Source organism: Chamaea fasciata, unplaced genomic scaffold, assembly GCF_029207755.1.
Source record: "Chamaea fasciata isolate MVZ Bird 193981 ecotype frontalis unplaced genomic scaffold, bChaFas1.0.hap1 SCAF_5, whole genome shotgun sequence".
NCBI lineage: Eukaryota > Metazoa > Chordata > Aves > Passeriformes > Sylviidae > Chamaea > Chamaea fasciata.
In genome coordinates this window covers 46268952-46291641 of record NW_027094090.1, presented here as the reverse complement: position 1 = coordinate 46291641, position 22690 = coordinate 46268952, and the positions used below count along the sequence as shown (strand labels likewise).

The 22690-nt window shown below is 37.4% G+C and overlaps 2 protein-coding genes across 5 annotated transcripts in view; one reads left to right on the top strand and one right to left on the bottom strand.

Annotated features, from left to right (window-relative positions):
• The window catches only part of APAF1 (apoptotic peptidase activating factor 1), a 31515-nt gene extending 18856 nt beyond the window's left edge, over positions 1-12659 (bottom strand). For both annotated transcript variants that reach the window (XM_066183429.1, XM_066183430.1), the window contains exons 1-11: positions 12463-12659; positions 11306-11447; positions 10833-11022; positions 9398-9595; positions 8193-8376; positions 5320-5432; positions 4670-4801; positions 4026-4264; positions 3310-3477; positions 2072-2203; positions 131-244 (exon numbers count right to left, since the gene is read on the bottom strand). In XM_066183429.1, coding sequence (XP_066039526.1) covers positions 131-244; positions 2072-2203; positions 3310-3477; positions 4026-4264; positions 4670-4801; positions 5320-5432; positions 8193-8376; positions 9398-9595; positions 10833-11022; positions 11306-11443 — 1608 coding nt within the window. In that variant the 5' untranslated portion in view covers positions 11444-11447; positions 12463-12659. The remainder of the gene's footprint in view (positions 1-130; positions 245-2071; positions 2204-3309; positions 3478-4025; positions 4265-4669; positions 4802-5319; positions 5433-8192; positions 8377-9397; positions 9596-10832; positions 11023-11305; positions 11448-12462) is intronic.
• Positions 12660-12776: 117 nt separating this feature from the next.
• On the top strand, positions 12777-22109 carry IKBIP (IKBKB interacting protein). 3 transcript variants are annotated; one of them, XM_066183432.1, is made up of 5 exons: positions 12777-13029; positions 13346-13579; positions 14433-14660; positions 15359-15476; positions 16369-17618. In XM_066183432.1, the coding sequence occupies exons 3-5, from the start codon at positions 14467-14469 to the stop codon at positions 17194-17196; spliced, it is 1140 nt and encodes a 379-aa protein (XP_066039529.1). In that variant the 5' UTR covers positions 12777-13029; positions 13346-13579; positions 14433-14466; the 3' UTR covers positions 17197-17618. The 3 variants fall into 3 exon arrangements, with proteins under 3 accessions (XP_066039529.1, XP_066039528.1, XP_066039530.1); XM_066183431.1 differs by lacking the exon at positions 13346-13579; XM_066183433.1 differs by lacking the exons at positions 13346-13579; positions 16369-17618 and adding an exon at positions 19338-22109 and having other exon boundaries at positions 12780-13029.
• Positions 22110-22690: the final 581 nt, after the last annotated feature.

Genomic DNA, 22690 nt, shown 5'->3' with positions numbered 1-22690 from the left:
ATTCGTTTAATGCTTTGGGGTTTTTTAAGCTTTCTATATACCTGCGATATACATACATTCAACAAAATGCAATTACAAACCAGAAAATTGTATCTGGAACCAACTGATCATTTACCTTTTAGTATCATACCTTTTGATCCAGGATTGAACTATATTCTACATATTCATGAATCAGATGAGCAGGTCCTACCAATTCTGTTTTAGCTTTAATCCAATCTAACGAAAACATAAGATCACAGAGTTCCTAAAAGAAATACAAATTTAAGTTCAGAGTGTAAGTTTCACAACAGAATTGACTGAGGGGAAAAAGAAAAACACAGGAAATACATTAGGTATTTAATACACTTTGGTATAACTGTCTCTTGCTGAAAACTTAGGCAATTTCTTGTTTCCTGCATCTGAATTGTTCAGTTATAAAAATTCAGTGTTTAGAAGGCTACGTTTGTTTTAAACTGCTCTTTGATAGAGTTAGTCAGACAGGAGATGGAGATACAGAACAATTCTTGACTTCTGCAGCACACAGGACCTGTTTTTTCCTCTGAAAAAGCTTTTTCTAGTCCAGTCTAGCAAAGATCATTGCTAATAATGATTGTTGATCTTCCTAAGAGATGCTGAAACTCCTAAAACTATTGGTAAAAGATCAAGGGAGTCCTGCAATAACATCCTTTCATTTCTTCAGTGCTCTGGGTTGTATCATTTCAGGCCTCATGGACTTGTGAACATTCAACTGATCTCCACAAATGAGAAGTCCCAGTTTCCACACTCATGGTCCTCCAAACCAGGAGGCTGGGCAGACAAGGTCTGTCAATATTATTAAAGACTCAGGTTAAAAAAAAAAAAAAAAAAAAGCATTGATCTTCATCTTTTTTTAGTTAGATGATCATCTTTCACAAGTGTTGGTCCAACGTTTTCTTTAGGCCTCCTCTAAAAAAACTACTTAGCAACAACACTGCACAGGTGTAAAGTGTATTCCAACTTAAAATCAATAAATACCACAAGGATTAAAAGATTATCATCGTTAAACAAAGAAAAGGAACACGTCCTAGCTTTATTAGGCTTCCAACAAGTAGAAAACCTTTCTTAATAATGAAAAATAAGTGATACATAGAATAGAAACTCTAAGAAGCATATAGTCACAATGAGTCAGGCTAAAAACTTCTGAGAAGCTAATTCTACAAAATGCAGAAAAGCTGCTAATAAATATATTTTCACAACACACTGAAACTAAGACACTAAGATAATGAAATAAATATGATCCAAAACACCTTGTACACACTTGTAACTAACATTAATTATGAAGGTTTCTATAAAAGAGAAATCCATGAAGTGTATTATATGATGAGTCAGATGAACCATCTTGAAAGAAGCTCAAATGAAAAGGTTTTGAGTACACATGAAATAAAGCAACTAACAACCAGGACCAAATGCTATTCAAGACATTTGAAACTCAAATTCAAGCGAAACTACCAATTATTAATCTTTCTGCATGATTTGCATCTTATACTAGCTCAATATCTAAAGAACAGTAGTTGGCAAAAATGACAGCAATTTCTGAAGTGCCAAGACAATCCTGGAAAAAAGAGACTTGCACATCTAACTCCTGATGTGGTTTTTTTGCTATTTAAATCAGATAATGAATTTTTACATACAAATCTGTGTGACACTAGAAGAAAAAGCCAACAAGACATCTGAAGATAAAATGTAACTAACTGATAAAATGCTCTGATGAAGTCAATTTACTTGTATTATTTCACAATAAAGAGAGCTTGTGCTTTCAGAAAGGTTTAGAGAAGACTTCTAATTAAAGCTTCTTAAAAAGGAAAAGAAAAACACATGTCATTATGGTATAAAATAGGAAATCTTCTCAAGAACTTGTTGAAAAGACAAGATACAAAGGGCAGAAATAAAGTAGTGTTTGTAAGGTACAGTGATTATCAGAGGACCTCCTAAAGACTCTACATAGAGTGTTTACCCTGCTGGACTAAAGTCAAGGGGAATAGAGGCTCAGCTGGGAAAAGCAGAGGTAAGAGTGGGTGAGAAAGGGAAACCAAGAACACCTGTCAGAACCCACCTGCTGCATTTTGGCACCAGCCATGTGATACGCTAGAAAGTTATACCAGTACATGCAATCCTCTTGAGACAGAACAGGTGTATTAAGCTTGTAGTATTTCTTGTACTGATTTACTATGTTTTTATGTAGCTCCTGCAAAGAGAAGAAAAATACACTTTTGGCATTGAGGAATTATAAATATTACTATTATTATTACATTGTAAATAGCATTGAGGAATAATATTATTTCTCAATTGTGATACATTAACAAGTGAAATAAAAAAGCTTACCTTCCAAAATTGTACACCTAACCTAATTTACTGCTAAAGACTTCTCCAGAATCATTCTCTGTATATTAAAAGACAGAAAAGTGCGCTGTTAATCCTACTTCTCAGATTGAGATTAGTTACCAAATCTCTCTTCATCTTAAATGTGGGTAGCCACCAAAAAAAAAAAAAAAAAAGAATCCTTACATACCTAGATCTAAAGCAAAACAAACACTTGCCTTTTCTTTGTATCTACTCTTTCTGCCTTGTCTTTCAGAACTGAAATTGAGCCCTGCCGCTAGAGGACACAAAAGAACCACTCTCACTTGTTAAGCTGAGAAGTGAGGAGAGAAAGTTTATTATGGTTTGGGGTTTAAATAGGGTTTGGAATTTGATCAGGGATTACCGGACAAGAGTAACACCTCTCTGACCCCAGTGGTTAATTTAGCAGTCAATCAATTTGTCTTTCCCCCTGGAAGGAATGCATATTTACAAAATATCAGTCTTTGTTTTTGTTACAAGCATGAGAAAGCTCCAGTCCAAGAATGAAAACATCAGAAGGCTGAAGAATCAGAGCGACAAAGCCCAACTTTCAGGTCATCTTCCTAAAAGTACTGCCTTTCTTTAAACTGAAAAAAAGGGAGCAAAAAGCATTTCTCTGCATTAAAGAAGTAGTTTCCTATTCTGGTAGGGCCTTTATGTCTTTGGAATCAACAGCAGAACATTACATCTCCTGCTGGAAACATCTGATAGAGAAATAATGGTTATAGAGTCTTCTCTCAGTTCAGTCTCTTAGCTGCAGACAGAACCATCAAGAAATCCCTCCACAGTTTCAAGTTGAAAATAAATATTTTTAATTAGTCAGCCTGAAGTTAAATTTAATTTGGACTTATGCTATGAAGTTACTCATGGTGCAATTTAACAAAGCAACATTTTCTGAAAAATGCAGCTTTGGAGAGTAAAGTTGAATGTAAGTATCAGTTGATACGCTACCTGAAGCTGGTTGCGATTCTTCTCTGTGAGAAAGTCAAGCTGAAGATCATGTAAATAATAGTGGAACGACTTCCCATTACGATCACAGAACAACAGGGATTTGTTAACAAATTCCTGTAGTATATCTTCAACTTCTTCAGTTTCCATATCCCAAAGAATACAGAGAACCTAAAAAAAAAAATTATATATTAACAGAGAAGAGAATCAGAACCAAGTCATACTATGATTAGGATGAATATTATAAAAGGCTACCAATTAACTGTCAACAAAATGCATACTAACAAACAGAGACACAAAGGGTAATCAATTCAATAAGTTACCAATTCCTTCATACCAAACCACAGGACAGATATAAGAAGTCAACCTAACTTTTGTCAATTTGTGCTGATTTATGGTGACCATAAAAGGAGACAAATTCCACACAACAGTTTTCAAGTTCTCAGTGAGCTCAATTACAATCCAATTAAAGAACAATATACAGAATGCAGATTAAACTTAAATAGTATGAATATCTTTGTTCATTTATGATTATTTTAGTTTCACTATAACAATACAAGCCATGCTGCAACAACAGAACAACTCTATCCAATCTAGCAATTATTTTTAAGTTACATACCATAGAAGTTACACATGACTATTACAAATTTTGAGAATTCTTTAAGGTTGTTGTTTGTATCTCACTAAAAACCACAAGATTTCTGCACCGCTTTTATTACCTTAGTAGGTACTTTAACATCTTTTGGGAGGATAGAGAGGTCTTTATAGTAGTCTTTGTGATTGTCATCCAGTTGCTCAACACTTATGGACATTGCTTCATCAAGAGCCTCGTAATCATACGAGGAAGATTTTCTTATTCTTTTAAACTGCTTATTCTGCAGCTGCCTGAGATAGTATTCCCAGCGGCTAGGGAAGTCTCGTAGTAACGCACCTATCAAGGATATCACAAGAGGAGAACCTGAAGGAAAAGAGTAAATCAAATTTAGAGGTCATCAAGGAGCACAATCCAAGAGTTGATGGTCACAGGACTGAAACAGGCAATATTCCCAATTCACTGATTAAATTCTTCAGGTGTGGAGCAACAACAAATAAAATACACATTCCATGTAGACATTTGCAAACTCACCAAATTTAAGTGTAATTGTGGTGCAGAGAGAAAATATACTAATGAAAACTACCCAAAAACCAACATGAGACTTCTGTTAAGCTTAAAAACCAACCCCAAAATATTTAACAAGCACTTGTACTTTACTTAACATATACAGCATTAAAGGATATTCCCCTCTCTTTTTTAAGTCAAAATATAGAAGAAAAAAACCCAACATTAAGTGGTAAATTGTACGATAAAGAGCAACTAGAATACCTTTGCATTCTCTTACAAGAGAGTTTGCTTGTTCTGGAAGTTCTGATATTTTCATATTGACAAAAAGGGATAAAATCTCCAGTCCTTTCTCATGTGCTAGCCCACTTTCCACATGAACCTCGTATTTATTGCCTAGAAACAGAAACATGGAAAACATTTTGCCAAATGCAAAAAACCATATGGAAATTAAAAGCATTTTCCAAGTGAAATCTGGAGCAAAGGGTCATGATTTTTAGCATAGTATTTTATAGGACTAAGAAGAGTATAAATTCTACTTATCAGAATCAGCTTGCATTAGAGATACATACACAGAAAAAAATAGACTATAAGCTAATAATTACAAATGCATTATGGGCAGTCACTGGTGAACAGTGTAGAGATAATCAGTCTAACAGCATCAGTGTCACAGAGGTTAATTTATTCAGTTTAAAATTACTGCACTCATCAATGTAAACATGTAACTTTTAGGGTAACATCCAACACTTATTTCACAAAGAGCATAAAGTGTTACAAAGCAGAATTCTAAAACCTTGCCACTTGTGCAGAGATTGACAGACAGATCCTATCAGACTCCTATGAAAGCTCACATGAACAAACTGCAGAGACAGACACGTAAAATCTGTGGTGCAGGAGAGGAAAGTGTTTCTTACCAGCCACAGCATCTGTTACACTCCTGTCCCTGCTTGTGATGAGTACCTGACATTGATTATCAAATGCTTTTAGCACCCAGGAATCCCAAATGTCATCCAGGACCAAGAGAGACCTAGTGCAAGAAGAAATACTTCAGATCAAATATTAATGCTAAAATAAAGTATTGCATTTTAATAAAGAAAAAAACCCATTTTCAGAATTTACGAAGTATCACTAGGTAATTTTTTTATATTAGTATGTGGAATATCTTAATAGTATGTCCAGAGAAGCATAAAAAAGATGGTAAAGGTCTAGAAAATGTCCTAAGAGGCACGGCTGAGGAGGCTGGGGTTGTTTAGTCTGAAGAAAAGAAGGCTCAGGGGGTACCTGATCAATCTTTATGACCTGAAAGGAGGTCGTAGCCAGGTGAGAATTGGTCTCTGCCATGTCTCAAATGGAAGGATGAGACGAAATGGCCTTAAATTGCACCAGGGCAGTTCAGATTAGATATTAGAAAAAATGATTTTCCCTGAAAGAGTGGTTAAGCACTAGAATAAGTTGCCAAGGGAGGTGGTGGAGTCATTGTCTCTGGAAGCATTCAAGAAGTGTCCGGATGTGGCACTTAGGGGATATGGTTGAGGGGTGATTATGGTGGTGCTGGGTTGATGGCTGGACTTGATGATCTTGAAGGTCTCTCCCAACCTTGGTGATTCTGTGATTAAACACTGTGCAAGAAGCTGAATGCAGTTATCTCATAAAGGTATTTACCATTTATTATTTCATAGCTACAACTGAAGTGTAAACAACATTTTGAGAAATAGTTCCATTAGTAGATGCCAGGAAAACCAGAAATATTTACTGGTTTTAAGTCACTAGGTTTCATAAATGAAGAAAAGAGTTGTAGAAAACTAAATAACTCTGACATGGGCTAGTGATAAGGTTTGTGGGAAAGCATTTAAACTTCCTTTTGACTGAAGAGTTTTCAATTCTGTTTTTTTATCTTTGGAAAGCTATATGAGACTAATCCTCTTCTAAAGCAATTGCCTTGAATGGTAAGGCTCTTCTGACATACATGACATTTCATAATGACTACATATTCCAATCCTATGGCCAGCCACATTTGTAGGTTCCTACATGGAATCTCAACAGAATATGTTACAAAGAAGTTACTGAAAACTGGTTTTAAAAGATTGGGTTTAAGAGAGCAAGAAGTCAAAAAGACTAGCTGGCAAGTAGATGTATGAAAAGAAGTAAGAGTTATTTGCATTCAGTGAATTTTAGTTATTGACACCTACTGCTACAAATTGTTTACGTTTACTGCGGGTTTTTTTAAGGGATGGAATATTCCACTCCACTAGTTACTGGTTAAGGTGTCCAATTCTCACTGAAGCACAACTAAACTTCCACATTTTTGTCCAGCTAAATGGCACTTATGCCATCAAGGTCTATAAACATGAATTTGATCCTCCTTAAAGAAGTGCATACACATCAGACCACATCCTCAAAGGTACATTTAAGTCTTGGATATCCCTATCTCATTTTTATATAAGTCTTCTACTAATAACCTTTTGATAAATCAGAAGCTTCACAAAAATACTATCATAGCTGTAAAGGACACATTTTGTGGCACTTTCACAATTGAAAATATGATGGGTGGCATGAATTGCAGCCTGATTTTATGTTTTTAATTAATCTAAGCACTTCAAAGTCCTCCAATTCATTAGCCACCAGTGATTTTTCTCCTCCAGTCACAGCAACAAATCTTAAATTCTAATTAGGATTATTTAAAAAAACTCTTAAAACAAAGAAAAAAAAAAAAAAAAAAACACACACGCACCCCAAAGCAAGAAAAAAAAACTGTGATAATATTCACAGAAGATTAAATTCTCTAATTTGTTATTTTAAAGTACACCATAGTTTCAATTTTTCATTTGACTAATAATTAAATCCCAAGAAACATACTGGCTTCAAAATCTGAATCCTTTGTCTAATACTTTATTCCCAAGAGATGTACTGGGTTGGCTGTCTGAATGCAGATATAGCTAAAGTGACTTCTTGTCACCAAACAGAATTCCAGAGCAAAGCCAGCTCCTTCCCAAGCTGCAGTGAAGCTTTGTTTCCCATACACACTTTATGAACTTTCCTCCCAGGCACATTCCCCTCTATTTCCTCCCATGCCCACTTCTATACTGAAGAGTTTTGATTTCTTTTGATTGTTAATAAACAAGAAATAACAATGGAAATGTGTCAATGGGGACAACCACTTCACATCCTTCAAGGGAAAGTGCACTTTCAGCTGCTGGGTTTCTTTTGGAGGATCTGTCAATATTTCCCACATCTTTTCTTCACAAGAAAGACTTTTTTTTCCCCTGCACAGAAATACCAGTATTCTACACTGTTCTCTACAAAGACCACAAGGCTGGAGTATTATTCCCAAGATAACTCACTGACAAGCAGGCTTATTTAATTTAGTACAGATTTTCCCAGAGAATAATGAAATCCTCAGCAAATCGCAAAAACTATTGCTCAAAGGTGAAAAGAAAAGTGCAACAACTGAGAAAGACCCTTTTTTCTGCTGTATGTTCCCCACAGATCAGTAAAGCAGCCTACTGAAACACTGAAAGTTAGAGAAAACCTTATTTCCAATTGTTTTTTCCTGTCTTTTACTATTCAATCCCATCTTTCATAGTTTCACTCTTTGCTTTTTCAAGCAAATATGACTCCTGCACAGCTGGTGAACATATTTTGTTAATAAAAGTCATATTAGCCTAAGTTAGGAAGCTGGTCAAAGAAACCCAAAATACACACTACAGATACCTCAGATGATTAGACCTGAATTACTCTGCAAAGTTTTGTCATTTAAAAGAACTGTATTTGATTTTACTGACATCACCTGGGGTGTTTGTGTAGCATGAGCAAACGAAGACGATCTTTAGCCTCCTCAATGTTAAGTGGTGGCCTTTGTGAAAGAGGGGAGTCATGTTCCAATCTACTACAGAGATTCTGAAGTTTGATGAGGAGCCCTGCTTTGTCCTGTTTCCCAACAGAGATCCAGTGAACTCCTCCTGGAAAGTAATCTAAGAAGAAAAGTAATATTAATCACGCTATACATTTTAAATAATTTTAAATATTTAATAGCAACTTACAGTAATAAGTCAGCATTAATTAAAACACAAACCTGTAGTCTGTCGCAAGCCATCGTTGCAACTCAACTATTAACACCAAAGGGTGGTTCTACAAGATGACTCCTGTTTATTTTAAAAGGAACAGACTCTACAGGGCAAGTACCCACAGAAATTTCACACCATCACTGATGTTGTTGTCCCTCCTTTCTATATGTCTTCCTTCCTGTTCCTCCACAGCCCCTTCTGCATCCATCATTCTGCTAGTCTGACCTACCATTTACATTTTTAACCATGTGGTACTGTAGTTCAGAGTCTGGGGTGAAAAAATAATCCTGAAACAGTGATCAAGAAGATATCTAGAAGAGTCAGCTGTAGCAGAGGATACTATAGTATCTATTCCTACATCCTTTTTAACTTTAGTGCCAAGTCTTTCTTTTTCCTGCTAGTGTCCTATGCAAGGAAAAATTTAAAAAAAAATAGAAAAAATGCCACGAAACGTTTGCATCTATAATCTACTTTAAGCTAAGGCAATACTAATCACCCACAAATGCCTGCCACTATTAAAATATATGCAAAAGTTAGAGCAAGATTTTTCTTAAATTCATATAGCAAGGAGAAGAGTCTGAGGACCTTATAATGTCCAAAAGGAATATAACTAGATATATTATTTTGCACTAACAGAAATAACAATTTTGAGTTAATTAAGGATGCATCTACACTCATAAACCAAAGCAGATTCTAAGGTGAAAAGCCATTCAAAAACTTTTTCTACAAACTAGTAGAATACTTAGTAGTCCTAGACCACTAAATGGTTATGAAAGTTGTATGTTGCAAGCAAATATTTTAGAATCACCTAAGAAATTTAGAAATCCAAATCACTTTCAAGGTGACACATGATATTGCACCATACATGTCAAATATGTGTATACCTATAGTGATTTTTAAAAAAATACAGATGGTTTTCTGAAAGTACCTTCCAAGATCTGAGGATCCCTTAGAGCTTCTGCTGTTAAAACAGTCTTCCCACAGCCTGCCATTCCATAAACTGTGACCCAACCTGGATCACTTCCCAAGCAGTACAGTTTCTTTTTAATAGCTTCTACCAGTTTTGGTCGAGTGACAAACACAACTGGTCTCTGTGGTACACCCCCTTCGCAGAGAATGGTCTTCACTAAAGTTAAGAACAAGAAACGTCAAAATAAAACATGAGTTCTAAATGTGATGCCTCTTCAAACCCAACCAAACAACTCTTCACCCAAAATAACTAGTGAGCTTCCTCCCCACCTCATGTCCATAAAAATGCCCTAAAAACTGCTGGACTCAAAATACCAAATACTGAAAAAATACTGCTTTTATAGAAATAAATTACTTAGCATGTAACTAGCCCCCTATCTAAAACAGTGTTCAAATTAATAACCATACAAGGAAAGCTTGTTACCTTAATCCCTAGAAGTGAAAAGAGGATTAACATCTCCCATGGAAACCATGGCAAACACAGGAGTTCAACATTACTATACCTAACAATCAAGTCACTTTCTCAGCCAGAAGTCACCACACCGTGGATGCAGCACAAAAGAAAAGATGCTGTGTATCTGTGTATGGCCCTTCCTTGGCAGTTCAAAGCACAGCACTGGGGTCCAAGCAAGACTTCCATTGATTCAAGCTGAGATAGCATGGCTTGAAAGAGGTAAAGCATAACAGGAAAGAATATGTGCACTTCATCTGCCCACTTTGTGGCCATATGGAGTAACATAACTGATAAACTTAGATTATCTAAGATAAACTTGGACTCCACATGCCTTTGACACTTATTAGAGTGCCAGTAAATACGGCAGTTAGCCATATGCAGTTAGAAGGTTCTGCCCATTAGAAATTACAAATTCATTTCATGTCAGTCAAAGATGACACTGATGACAATGCAAGTAAAAGTTATGGAACTTATAAAGGGTAACTAAAAGATCTGGTGGAAAGAATTAAGTAGCCCAATAATCAGATCATCTAATCAATGATCAACTAGATCAATGCAGGTTGAGAAATTCCAGACTACTCTTCAAGACAAATACCAGAATTTTGGAGTTTTTCTTTTAATACATACAAATGAGAGTCTTCCCTTCGCTTACAACCAAATGTTACAAACTAGAGAAAACCATGAGAGCATCAGGTCTCCTGTCTTTTAAAATAAGCATTATTTAGTATGAACATTTTCAAGATGACCTGTAAAAGTTGTAAGTCTTCTGCCATATTAAGAAGATGAAATAGAGACATAGTTACCACACTACCAAAACAAACAAATGCACTAACTGCTCCTTTTTCATTGGAACAAGTATTACACATAGTCACTTTCTAAGGAATAAAAAAGACCACTTGTGTTCACACTCAAACATAGGGATTGCTGTAGTTACACTGACCGTATGAAGTCATTCCATCCATTGAACTCTTTCTGTTACCAGATGAGACAGCAGGGATGCCGTCCTGAAGAAGTGCAGCAAGATCTCTGTACCCTTCATGGAGCAGTGCATTATAAAAGGATCTATATGAATTATTATCCTTTGTAAGAATAATGTTTATTAGCATAGCTGCTCGCTCCTTCTGTGTATTCTAGAAAAAAAAAATAAAATAGAAGAGGTATTATACAAAACTAAGAAACCTCAGAAATCATTTAATCTATCACTCTGTAAATTACAGACTATTTATAGTTACAGAAATAGCCTTTAACTTACCAAGCCCTTAACCTAATTAAGAGCAACAAAAACTGCGTGCTAGGTATACAAATATGTGACAAATCCAGGAATTAGATAGTCAGAAATTACTACTTTTAAAAAGAATGGTAAAAATATGTGAGTAGAGTAGGAAGAGAAATAACAGTGAGAGATAATTCTACCTGTTGTTTCACTCTCTCCTCCTCCTGCAATGTTAGTACTTCATCAGAAATCATATGATCCATAATATAAGAAGTCTTGATGTCATTTTCCAGTGCTTGACGATTCATAAGCAAATAGTTTCTACTCTTGACATCCATATTTCTTCAGTGTGAAATAGAGAGGGGTGGGGGAGAAATCAAGTCAGACTGAGAACATAACTTAAAAGCACGAGGCAAGAAGTTTTAAAACAGCTTATAAATTTTGCTGTAAAAATCAGAAAGAGTAGCAAAGCACCTGCTAATTCTGAAAATACAAATTCTTTTCCCCGCTCCTATGAATTTATGTTTATGAACAGAACTTCAGAATTACAAAACCAAAGACTACAAGCCTCTCATATACTAGCAACTCGCTAAACATCTCTATTAAAAGGTCTTCTCTCCACCGACTAAATCCCTCAATTTTTTTAAAGTCCTTGAATCATGTGATTGGGACAACGGGATGAGAAAGAGGACTGGTCTCATTGCACGGGATAAACGCTTGAACGTCTCCAAGTTCAAGACTCCATACAAGGACACACTCGGATCTTGATATATGATGAAGAGGGAGCACCCAACACTGCCACGGACTGCGCTATACCTTCCTTTATCAGCATCTGGACAGACAACTTTAAACTTGCATTCTTCCTCCATATCATCAAAAACCAAATGTCTGAAGAAAACAGAAGGTGAAAACTACTGACTACAGCGTAAAGGCTTCCCAGAACTGATCAGCGACTCCGAGAGTCCCAATCGATCAAAACGCTCTCTCCGATTACACTCCTGCCAGGAAAGCTCCATAAACAAGTTCAAACTCCTCCACGGAGCAACGATGCAGGTGGTGCCTGCAGAAGCGTTCACCTTTTCCGGCACTCTCTCCTCCACGAGCTGGGTAGATGCAGAAGAGCTGCCTTTAAATAAGCCCGTGATAGAGTATATCTTCCGCCATGCTGACAGAATTTCCTATTTTCACTGAAAATTACGTAGCTAGGAAAGCCTTCCACCCTACGGCGGAGGAAAGGGGACGCTAAAGTTCCCCGGTCGAAAAACGGATAATAATAATAATAATAACACTGCCACACGCGAAGCAAATACAAAAGGAATGGCTCCACAAACACCCAAAGCAAAGGGTTAACTCACACCGTGCCGATGTTGCCAGCCGAGAACGAAGCAGCAACCGAGACGCTCAGACCGCCCGCCCGCCGCTGACCCGCACGCCGGCCCGGCGGAGCCGCTCCCGGCGCGGCCCGGTCCGTCCCTGCGTGTCCGCCACGCCGCTCACCGGGCGGGCAGCGCGGAGCCCCGGCAACCGCCGGCCCCGAGCCCCGAGGAGCGGCCGCTGCCCCACGGCCCCCGGGAAGGCGGCGCCGGCAGCGCTTCCTCCTTCCGGGACTGGGCGGGGAAGGGCCGGCCCGGCCCGGCCCGGCCCGCTCGTTGCCCGGCCCGCTCTCCGCTCTCCGCCCGCCGCCGCCGAACAAAGCCCCGCGCTGCCTCCCGCGCCGGCGCGGAGCCGCCGAGAGCCGGCCGTGCGGGCCGGGAGCGCTGCCCGCCTGCCCGCCGCGGGCGGGCCCCGGACGTGGCGCTCCGGGCGGCGATGCGCCAGCCGCGGCCAGGGGAGGGGCCCCGGGGCCTGTAAACGTGGTGCCCGCGGGGCTGGGCGGCCCTGCCCGCCACCGCCCCCAGCAGCTGAGGCCGGAGGAGCGCGGCGGGTACGGGGCTGCGGGCACGGGGAGATGGGAGGCCGGGACTGCCAGGGCTGGGGGCATCCTGCGGGGCTGGCCCGGGGGCTCGGGCTTGCTGGGAGCCCGGGGGGCGGAGGGGATGTGGGTCACTTTGGGGGGAGCGCACCCAGCGCGGCCGGCGGTCCGGAAGGGTCGCTGTGGAGCTGCGGGTCATCCCTCTGTACCGGGCAGCGCGCTGAAGTTCTTTTAAAGCAGAGCTTTTATTTTCTCTGTAAAAACTCTCTTCCTAACTATTATTCAGACCTTTTTTTTTTTTTCTCTTTTTTTTTTTTTTTTCTTCCAGTTTAACTTCATAATATGTGCTTTCGAACCCAAAGATGTTTTAAAAGCTTCAAAATATAATTTTTCTGTTTCGGTAGCTTATTTGGTTTTACTTTCTTTTGAAAATTAAAAACTTTTTTTCCTCCATACTTCGATCTCCAAGCATGCTTCCTAGTACTGTGGCTCAAACAGCTCTAAGCCACCTGCATGTGAGATAAGATTTTAAGCAATGCCTTTTATCCCAATATATGACTATGTAAGTATCTCCAAATATTTGTATTTTGATACGTGACTAAGCGACAGTGGTGCTAAATGTAAAATATTAGCACAACAGTTTGGTCTCAAATTAGGCTAAAGCAACTCAGCCAAAGATCAAGTCTACTTTGAGCAGTATGGTGGAAGATTTTAGGTTTAAAAACTACGCTCTGTACTTCACTTGGTTGGTTGGTCACTTGGAGCTGGAGATTCATATTGCTTCAATCTATTTGGACCTTAATTTTATCAAGAGGAAGTTATAGTTTTTCTTTTTTCTAGAGGTATGATTTCGTGAATCTTCTGAATTTTTCTATCATGACTTTTTGTTAACTGATGTTTGTGGTTTTACAAATGACATGAAGTCATTGCAACAGAACTATTTCTAAATTAAATCTTGATTTGCAATTTTATTTTTAAAACTGAAAAATTAACTTTCCCCTTTGAGGGTGGTGTAGGTAATTCAGGTAAAACACAAATTCATCAGTGAAATTGCTGGTGAACTTGTGACAGTCATCAGCTACAAAAAATATACTTTTAATCCTTGTAATTTTAAGTACATACTTAAAATAGCTTATTCTACAGCAAACAAAATATTTCTGGAAAGACAAAATTAGCTTAAGCTTGAAAAGTCAGTTCAGTTGGAGAAAATATGAAAGCAATGCTCTGTAATATAGAAAGCAAATGAAAGTAGTATAATACTTTACAAAAGTTCACATAACTAGGAAGCATAGTGAACACCAAAAGAAACATTTTTGGGGGCGATTTGTGCACTTAAAGTTTATTTTTGAGGATGTTTAAAAGTAAAAAGTAAGACGTAAAAACTAGTCCTTTCTGGGTTGTTTTTTTTCCCCTAGCTCTCTCCTTTGCTTCTGTTTTTAAAACCACAAAATGTCTGAAGTTAAGCCAAGGAAAAAAGGTATTTCTTCATCCAAGACCAGTGAAGGTTCACAGAAGGCTGAGAAGCACAGTAATTATGGGAAGCTAGCAAGTCCCAGGACCAGCAATAATCACAGTTCCTTTTGGATGGACTCAAGGACAAGTTTGGGTGTTTTTTCCCTTGGTCTTTGCCTGGTGGTGAGCTGGTAGGTAACTCTCCGAAGAGGATTTTAGCATTTTCTTAGGTATTCTGTGGGCTGTATGATCTACATGTTAACAGTGTGTTTGGGCTAAGTGTCTATAGGAACTTGTTAAAGTCAGAAGGATCAAGGAAATTGTAGCAGTACTCACATGCATGGAAACATTGGCCTGCAGTGAGTTACTACAGAAGCTTCATCTGTTACATCATGTGGAAGGTGCCTTGCTCATGAATTCTAATTATCTGCTTTGGAGACTACATCTACCTGGAGGGCAACTTAGTCTGACAGTAAGTGCTTGTTCGGCAGGCAGTAAATAATTGGACAGAAGTAAAATTGAGTTTTCTGTAAATAATTTCCTCAGCAGTGTCATAAACTGTTCATCAGGTGGAGTCTTTAAGTAAAGGTTAAATACCTTTCTCAAAGATGAAATATCTTAGCAGCATCAGTGCCTTAGTTACCTTAGCATGCAGTGTTAAAGCAAAGACATCAAGGGATGCTTCCTTGTTGTCATATCTCTTTTGGAAGATAACTCCTGTATCAAGATAGATCAATTTCATTAATTTTTTTTCTGTCATGTATTGATCTAGCAAATTCTGTGAACACAAATCCCTCCAGTAACAATTTGCTGTGAATCAGGTCCTGGAATATTTAATATATACTAATTAAGAAGTTATGCTTTCTGTTTATTTACTTGAAATTTGCAGGTTTCTGTTTCAGCAGTCAGGTCAATTTGCTGATCTGGAAAGAAAGTACAATATTTTACATCAAGAAGCTGAAAAAATCCTGGATGTGGGAAATAAAGTAAACTTTATTTCTGAAAAGGTAATCATTAACATCTTAATTGGATAATCTTTCGTGAACATTTGTCATTGTTTACTTCATTGTTATCTTGTTAATTATACTGACTGTTTTAAAATAAGTTTTCATAATGTGTTGTACTTGCCTGTGAATAAGCCTTTAGAGACTCTTTCGTGTGACAAAGCATGTCAATCCATGCCATTGTTCCAGTATATGAATACAGTAGTTGTAACTCAGTATTATTTTTTAGAAACTGAACTATTTTTAAGAACTTACATATATGAACGTTTCATTCTACCAGTCCTCTTGCATGTGCGATTCTAATGTACATTGATTTAAGGAAAATTTACTGGCATTTTGATGTAGCAGACCTGTTCCAATAGTATGAAGGCATAATAAGGTGATAGATAAGAAAATACATTAGTAATGAAAAGAATATTACCATGTGTGACATTATCAAGTACAAAAGCTGTGCTGGGTGATAAATTAAGTATCCCTGATACTGTACCAATAACGATGGTAGCACGGTATGGCTCATGCCACTGATTTTGTTTCAGCACTGATCTCAGAATTATGTCATTTATACATGATGTAATTTGGATAGCTGTATACTATGCTTCAGATTGCAAAATGTTGCACGGGATTTAGTGTATGTTGGACACAAAAAAAAAAGCATGGAAAATTGCCAATATACTATAGAAGTTTGACAACAGATATACCTTTTTTTCTGTGCCTTTTTCATGCTAGGTTAATCAACAATATTTTAAAGATAAAACATGGAAACACACCATGGAGGAGCTTTGTAACAAGTACAGTAGCTTTTAAGGGACTTTATTCTCTCTTAATAAATGGAAATGGTTTTCTGTTTTTACTTTTGTTAAGTAGACACAGACATTGTTTTGTGTTGTAAATACAGCTTGAGTCTTCTGAAAGTATCCTGCGAGAAGCTGCCTCATCCATCTCTGTGATGACTGAGTTTGGGCAGGAAATATCTTCTCTTCATAACATCATAAATGATATTCAGAACAATGAACAGACTCTCTCTCTAAAGATGCAGAGCATTAATGAGAAGTTCCAAAATGTTACAAATTCCTGGAGAAGAAGCCTGGATGAAATTAACAGAAATGCTAGTGGTTTAAAATCTGAAGCAAAGTTCATACATACAGAAGTTACTACCAAAATCAATGAAGTTGACCAAAGAATCAAATCCCTTTCAGAAAGAGTAAAAGATTTGGAAGACAGTACAGCCAGAAATATCAGAACACTAAAAAAGCAAGAAGATGATGAATTCTCTAGAGTTGAACAGAAGTTGAACTTGGATGCAAAGTCAGTTGAAAAGCTAGAAGAAGAACAGAATAGTCTGGTAGCCAAGGATACAGATCTGAATCAGAAACTTGCAAACTATGAACCTAAAATTGAGGAGTGCAAGACCCATTTGCCAACAATTGAATATGCTATTCATTCTATTCTTAGGTTGTCAAGTGACTTGCTTGGTATGGAGAAAAAGGTAGAGGATTTGAAGACACAGCTGTACGCTGTGGAAAATGACATGCTGAAAACTGTTTCTGGTACAGTGGCGATACAGAAGGCTCTCAAAGGCCTACAGTCCAATGGGAGCTTGTTTGAAATGCAGCATGAAAAAGCTGTTCTAGAAACAGGGCCTGACTTAACAGTATCTTCAAAAGCAAAAGGAGTAACTTTAGAAAGCTTAAACTTAGAAAATGACCAGAATGGGGATAAGTGAATTTGGACTTAGGTTTTTCATTGATGAAAAAGCACTTTTTTATAAATAATGTGGTTTAAACATATGTCTGAGGTATTGTCATTGATCTAAAGAGACATTGAAACGGCCTGAAATGTTGAGAAAGGGGCTGGAGAGCAAGAGAGTAATACTTTGTTAAAGGAGGAAAGGAATATTTTCTTAAATTAAGGATTATTTTCAGCTTATTTATTAAAAGATGTTTTTTATTTAAAACAATTTGAAGCAAAGTATTTAGATTTAAGGAGGAAACAGTTTAGTTTGTATTTAGTTTTGACTACTTAGTTTATTTTGTTGTTACTTTGTGCATTATTTTCCATAGACTTGTTACACAGTGAACAATTAATCACTTATTTCTCAGCAGAGATAGCTGTACCTTGCTTTTAATGTATTGTACACTCTAATGGTTTAGTGCTGCAGGAAAGCACTGAATACATTTTTAAAGGCTGAAGTGTAGATGCAACGCCCTTACAGAAAACACTAGTAAAGTACCCCCTACTGAGAACCTTGTCTTGTTCTGGTATCTATAAGCAGCTGGTATTTATATAGCAGCTGGTTTGTTTTTCTTTTTCAAGGGCTGTTTTGGTGCTTTAGAAACAAAATTTAACATTTTCTTCTGTAGGATGTTCTTTTTTAGGCATTACATGATACATCTTGTATTGCTTTGCATTTTAAAAGAAAAAAACAATTTTAACAGTGTCACTGACATTGTTTCCCAAAGTTTGCTGAACCAAGAGCTGCAAAAGTAATTAATGAAATCAGTGGAGTTACGTCCTTGGAAGCAGGGAATATCCAGTTTATCCATTGACCTACACATGACGTAGTACTACCCAATAGGCCTGATAGCTGTTCATTGAAATTTGGATATCAGGGTATCAGAACACAGATTGTCTGCAGACTTAATGACTTGATAATTTTGTATTTCTCAGGAAAGGAGACTGCTTAGTAGAAACAGTATGAACCCACATTTATCACTTAATCAGACTTAATTTAATCAGGTAACACTCCCCATTCAAGAGACTATGAAACCAATATTTCTCAATGTTACAAAGCTGTGTTGGTTTCATATAATTATTGCTTATGTATAAATTTGTTTACAGTCATATTCAAAATAAAAATATATTGTAGTGAATTTCCTCATCCTGGTGCATAATCTAATTCAAAATAAACTGCTCCTCCAGAAAGGGTACAGAGTAAATACTTTAGTGTTCCATGTCCTATTAGAAAAAACTATTATATAAATAAATGGTTTTTAAATACTTCTCACAAGCGTCTTCCAATTCTAGTGTTTCTAATTTGTGTCTTTTTGAGGCAGGGTGGCGAGGGTGCCAGTGGTATGACCCCTAACCCAAAGTCTTTCATCAACCTCAACCCTGCTGAAAGAATGTATAGGAGATTCAACATGAAATCCTCATCCTTGGAGGGCATTAAGTAGGAAACAAGCACGACTTTCCACAACCTAAATTTTGGTCTTTTGCTTTTGAGCAAATGGTTCTGAGTTCTTGAGGAATGACCAGCACTACTGAAGAGTTAAAAATATTTGTTTCTGTGATAATATTTTTAGTATTAGTGTCTAGAAAAGGATTAATATGAAACTAATTCTAGCTTCTTAGAATGTGTTTCAGTTTGCCTGTTTGGTGGGTTTTTTTCTCTCCAAGTTCTACCCTGACTTATTGGGTATTGAACAGGATAGTATCACTCGGGTACTTTCTTTCTCTCAAACTTGAAAACCACGCACCAATCACAAGAAAATAAAAATAGAAGAGTGAACTAGTAAATCAAGACAAAAATACAGCATAGCATGAGTTTTCTTTCACTAAAATAGCTTTTATGGAGACTTAAAAATTCTTGTATACAGAAGAAGATTCCACTTGATGGCTTGTGTTTTCAGAGGTCACTTTGGAAAGTCATATTGCACCTCCCTGTAATTGTTTCTTGTAATAGAAGTAGTAACATTTGTTATGTATACTGACAAGAAAAAAAAAATTTATTATGTTGTAACAGAAATTGATTTCCTAGAGACAGAATTTGCACTCGAATATCAGAATAGTAAGCTATTTCATTAAAGTATAGCTTGACTTGTGATGTTGTGTTGTTAAGCTAGAAATATTTTTGTATCCCTCTAGTGTGAAAAGACTTGGAACTTAATGAAACAGCTGGAAGATCTTCAAATAATTTCTCACATTAAATATCTGCAGGAAGATATTTATACAATGAAAACATGGTCTAGCAGCATAATTAAAAAACAAGAAGAACTGGAGAAGAATTTAACAAGCCTTTTTCATGCAGTTTCAAGCGCTGAACAGAATGCAGCTTCTGTTGCAAAAAATGTAACGTTGACAGTCGTGACGGTAAAAACTGACATAAGGCGCATTTCAGGTCTGGTCTCAGAAATGACTGCACTGACAGATTCTTTGCAAACATTAGAAGATAAAGTAGAAAAAGGTGAAAAGGCAACTGTAAGAAATATAGGTGACCTCCTTACCAGTAGCATCGACCGAAGTACAAAAATACAAAGCCTGGCTTCCAGTAATGCAAGAAAAATTGAGCAAATTAAGACAGCATTGTCTGAGTTAAGGAGTGACTTTAACAAGCATTCCAATAGACTTCTGAATCTTGAAGGTGACAGAGCAAAAGTTCTGAAGACAGTTACATTTGCAAATGATTTAAAGCCTAAAATATACAAAGTTAAAAAGGAGTTTGCCATCTTGGAGCCCTTAATAAATGACCTGACACTGAGAATAGGAAAATTAGTGGAGGAAGTGTTACAACGGGAGAAGGAAATTGCTTTACTGAATGAGAAATTGGCCAATCTAACAAGAGTTCAAAGCAAGATCAAGGATGTGAAAGATGAAATAACCAAGATTTCAGACATTAATTGATCACTGAAAGGCCCCTGCCTAAAGAATAGTGTATGAAGAGTGTTAACTCCCATCATATGTAGTACTGAGAAGACAGACGATATTTGAAGGCTTCGTTTAGAAGCACACCTAAACCTGAAATTTGTCTTATTCCTTTGAACAGCACCAGAAAAAGTCATACTTATTTCATGGCAGAAGTAATAATGGTAACAAAAAACATATCTCTCCGCATGTATTTGTCTTTCTGAAGAATGACAGATGCTATATTTAATAAATTGCTTGTTTTGTACAATAAAGCAGTGTTAAAGCATAAAATTACGTTCTTAGCTTTAGAGTTTGCTGTCCTGAAGAAAGCAGACCCAAGAATGACAGCTCCCCAGGTTTGCTTTCCTGCTGCAAAGGAAGGAATAGAATTGTGGTTTCCAGCTAAACAAGAGGTAGTCACACAGCAGTAGCACTTTGTCTCTATTCACTCTGTGATTTTTGTAAACTAGTTTTTTAAAATAATAGTTAACAAGGTAAATGCAACAAAGCAAGAAATGCTCAGAAATATTGCTGATGCCTTCCAAAATGTTTGTCACACATTTAGATGGAATAATTTGTATAAGGCTTTGTGTGAGGCTTTATAATTGTAAATCAAAATTACTATGCAGCACTGTTCTGTCTTTAAAACACAGAATGCTCTATAGGGTCAATGCTCTGAAAGACCTACTAATGCTGCTGGATGGCTTTATCCCAGTGTCACAGTGTCTGCTCAGGAATCCTAACAGTGTTAGTCATTCATTATTTCTTAGTCTGTACTATACTCCAGTGAGCAGCAGAATTAGCAAAGAGAAGCTACTTATATCCCAAAAAGCTACTGCAATGTACTGGGACTGTTTAGGTGCTGAAAAACAACAGATCTGAGCCATTTGATAATGAAGTAGGCAGTATCAAGATAGTGCAAATGGTTTTAGAGATAAGTGCATTAAATAGGAATAAAAATTACTATAAATATCAATTAGAAGCAATACAGCAACTCTGAAAATCCCTGTAAATGCAATTATATCAAGAAGTGTAAGTATATAGTAAGGCCTTTATAACTTTTCAGTTGGCCATACCTGAACATCTTGCAACTGCTAGACTCTTGATTGTATGGAAGATACAAGCATTCCTCGCCTTCACTATTTTTGTCCTCATTCAGCATTCCATATCTTTTGGTCTGCTTCATGTTGCTGGTCTTCTGTACCTTCTTTGCTTCATTTGTCCAGTCAACCTCCAATACTTTGTTTCAAGTTTTCCTCTTTTTGGTATAGGTCCATTCCTATCTCCCCCTTTCTTCTACCCCTTTCAAATCCACCTGACAGATGGCAAGAATAAACCTGTCAAAAGACAAGTTTTCCTAGAAGCATCCACAGATACTCTACCGACCCCTGTCCCTTTGCTCCTTCCAGAGTTCTTAAGTGAACTGAAAATAACCAGATGGCATTTGAAGGAGGCAGCAAAATTAAAGAACAGCCATGATTAAGTATGCATTGTGTATCATACCTGAAACAATGTATGTACACATGCACATACACCTCAGGAGTTTGAGGGTTACATAATATATTGTGGACTAATGGCATTACAGGCTACAGTAATTTTATTCACGTTGCTTTCAATTTTATGAATACATTATTTGTGGTCAGTAGCCAGTAAGAATCTGGAAAGGCAGAACTGGAGAACTGGTAGAGCAACATCTGCACCAGTCATGTGGAAAACACATTCCAGCTGCAGTTAATCAGAGCAGCCTTGAACAGCAGAGGTCTGTCCGCATGAATACAGTCCACTCTCTCCTTGGAAAGTAACCAGAAAATAAGCCAGGATAAACAACTGTGTATTTCACTTTCAACCTCCAAATTCTAGACCACATCTCCCAGTGAAAAGCTAAATGTGCAAAAAACTAAAATCTTGTGCATTGCCATTCTAAGGGAAGTTAAGCATGCAAAAAATGTTACAGGAGCATTCATTTCCCTTTCCCTTTGGATGCATGCAGACTTCCTACCCTTCCTTCCCAGGAAGCGCAGGTCTAAAGCATTACAACCCTTTCAGAAAGTTTGTTACTGCAAGCTAGACAAAAAAATTAAGTCACAAAGGTAAAGTGTACTTGGAAAAAGTATTTTAGAATAATCTGTATCTATAAAGTTGTCACACCACCGTACTGACCTCAGCAGTAAGGCGTGCAATCAGAAATTCTCCTTTAATCCACACAGGTATTACAAATCTCTGTTTGCCCTTCAGGCACACATCTCCATTGTACTAAAAAATGGAAGTTTTATCATAGTTTTGTAATTAGACTGCTCTAAGCAGAGAGGCAGAGAGCTCTTTCTACAGTGGACAATGTGAGCAGAGAGTGAGGCATTTTTTGAAAATTTAAAGCAGACTGATAACCTTGCCTCCTTGTTTTAGTACTGTCAGTGCTGGGGAGAGTATCAGTTCAGTGAAACTACAACCCCTTAGTTTCTAGTGTCACGCAGTGATACGCTGCAATTTTATCAAATTATTGAGAGATTCAGGTAATGAAAATTACAGCTATGCTACTTAAAACAGATCATCCCACTGAGCCCAACCTGTAATGACATTTAGGCCATTTTTGCTTT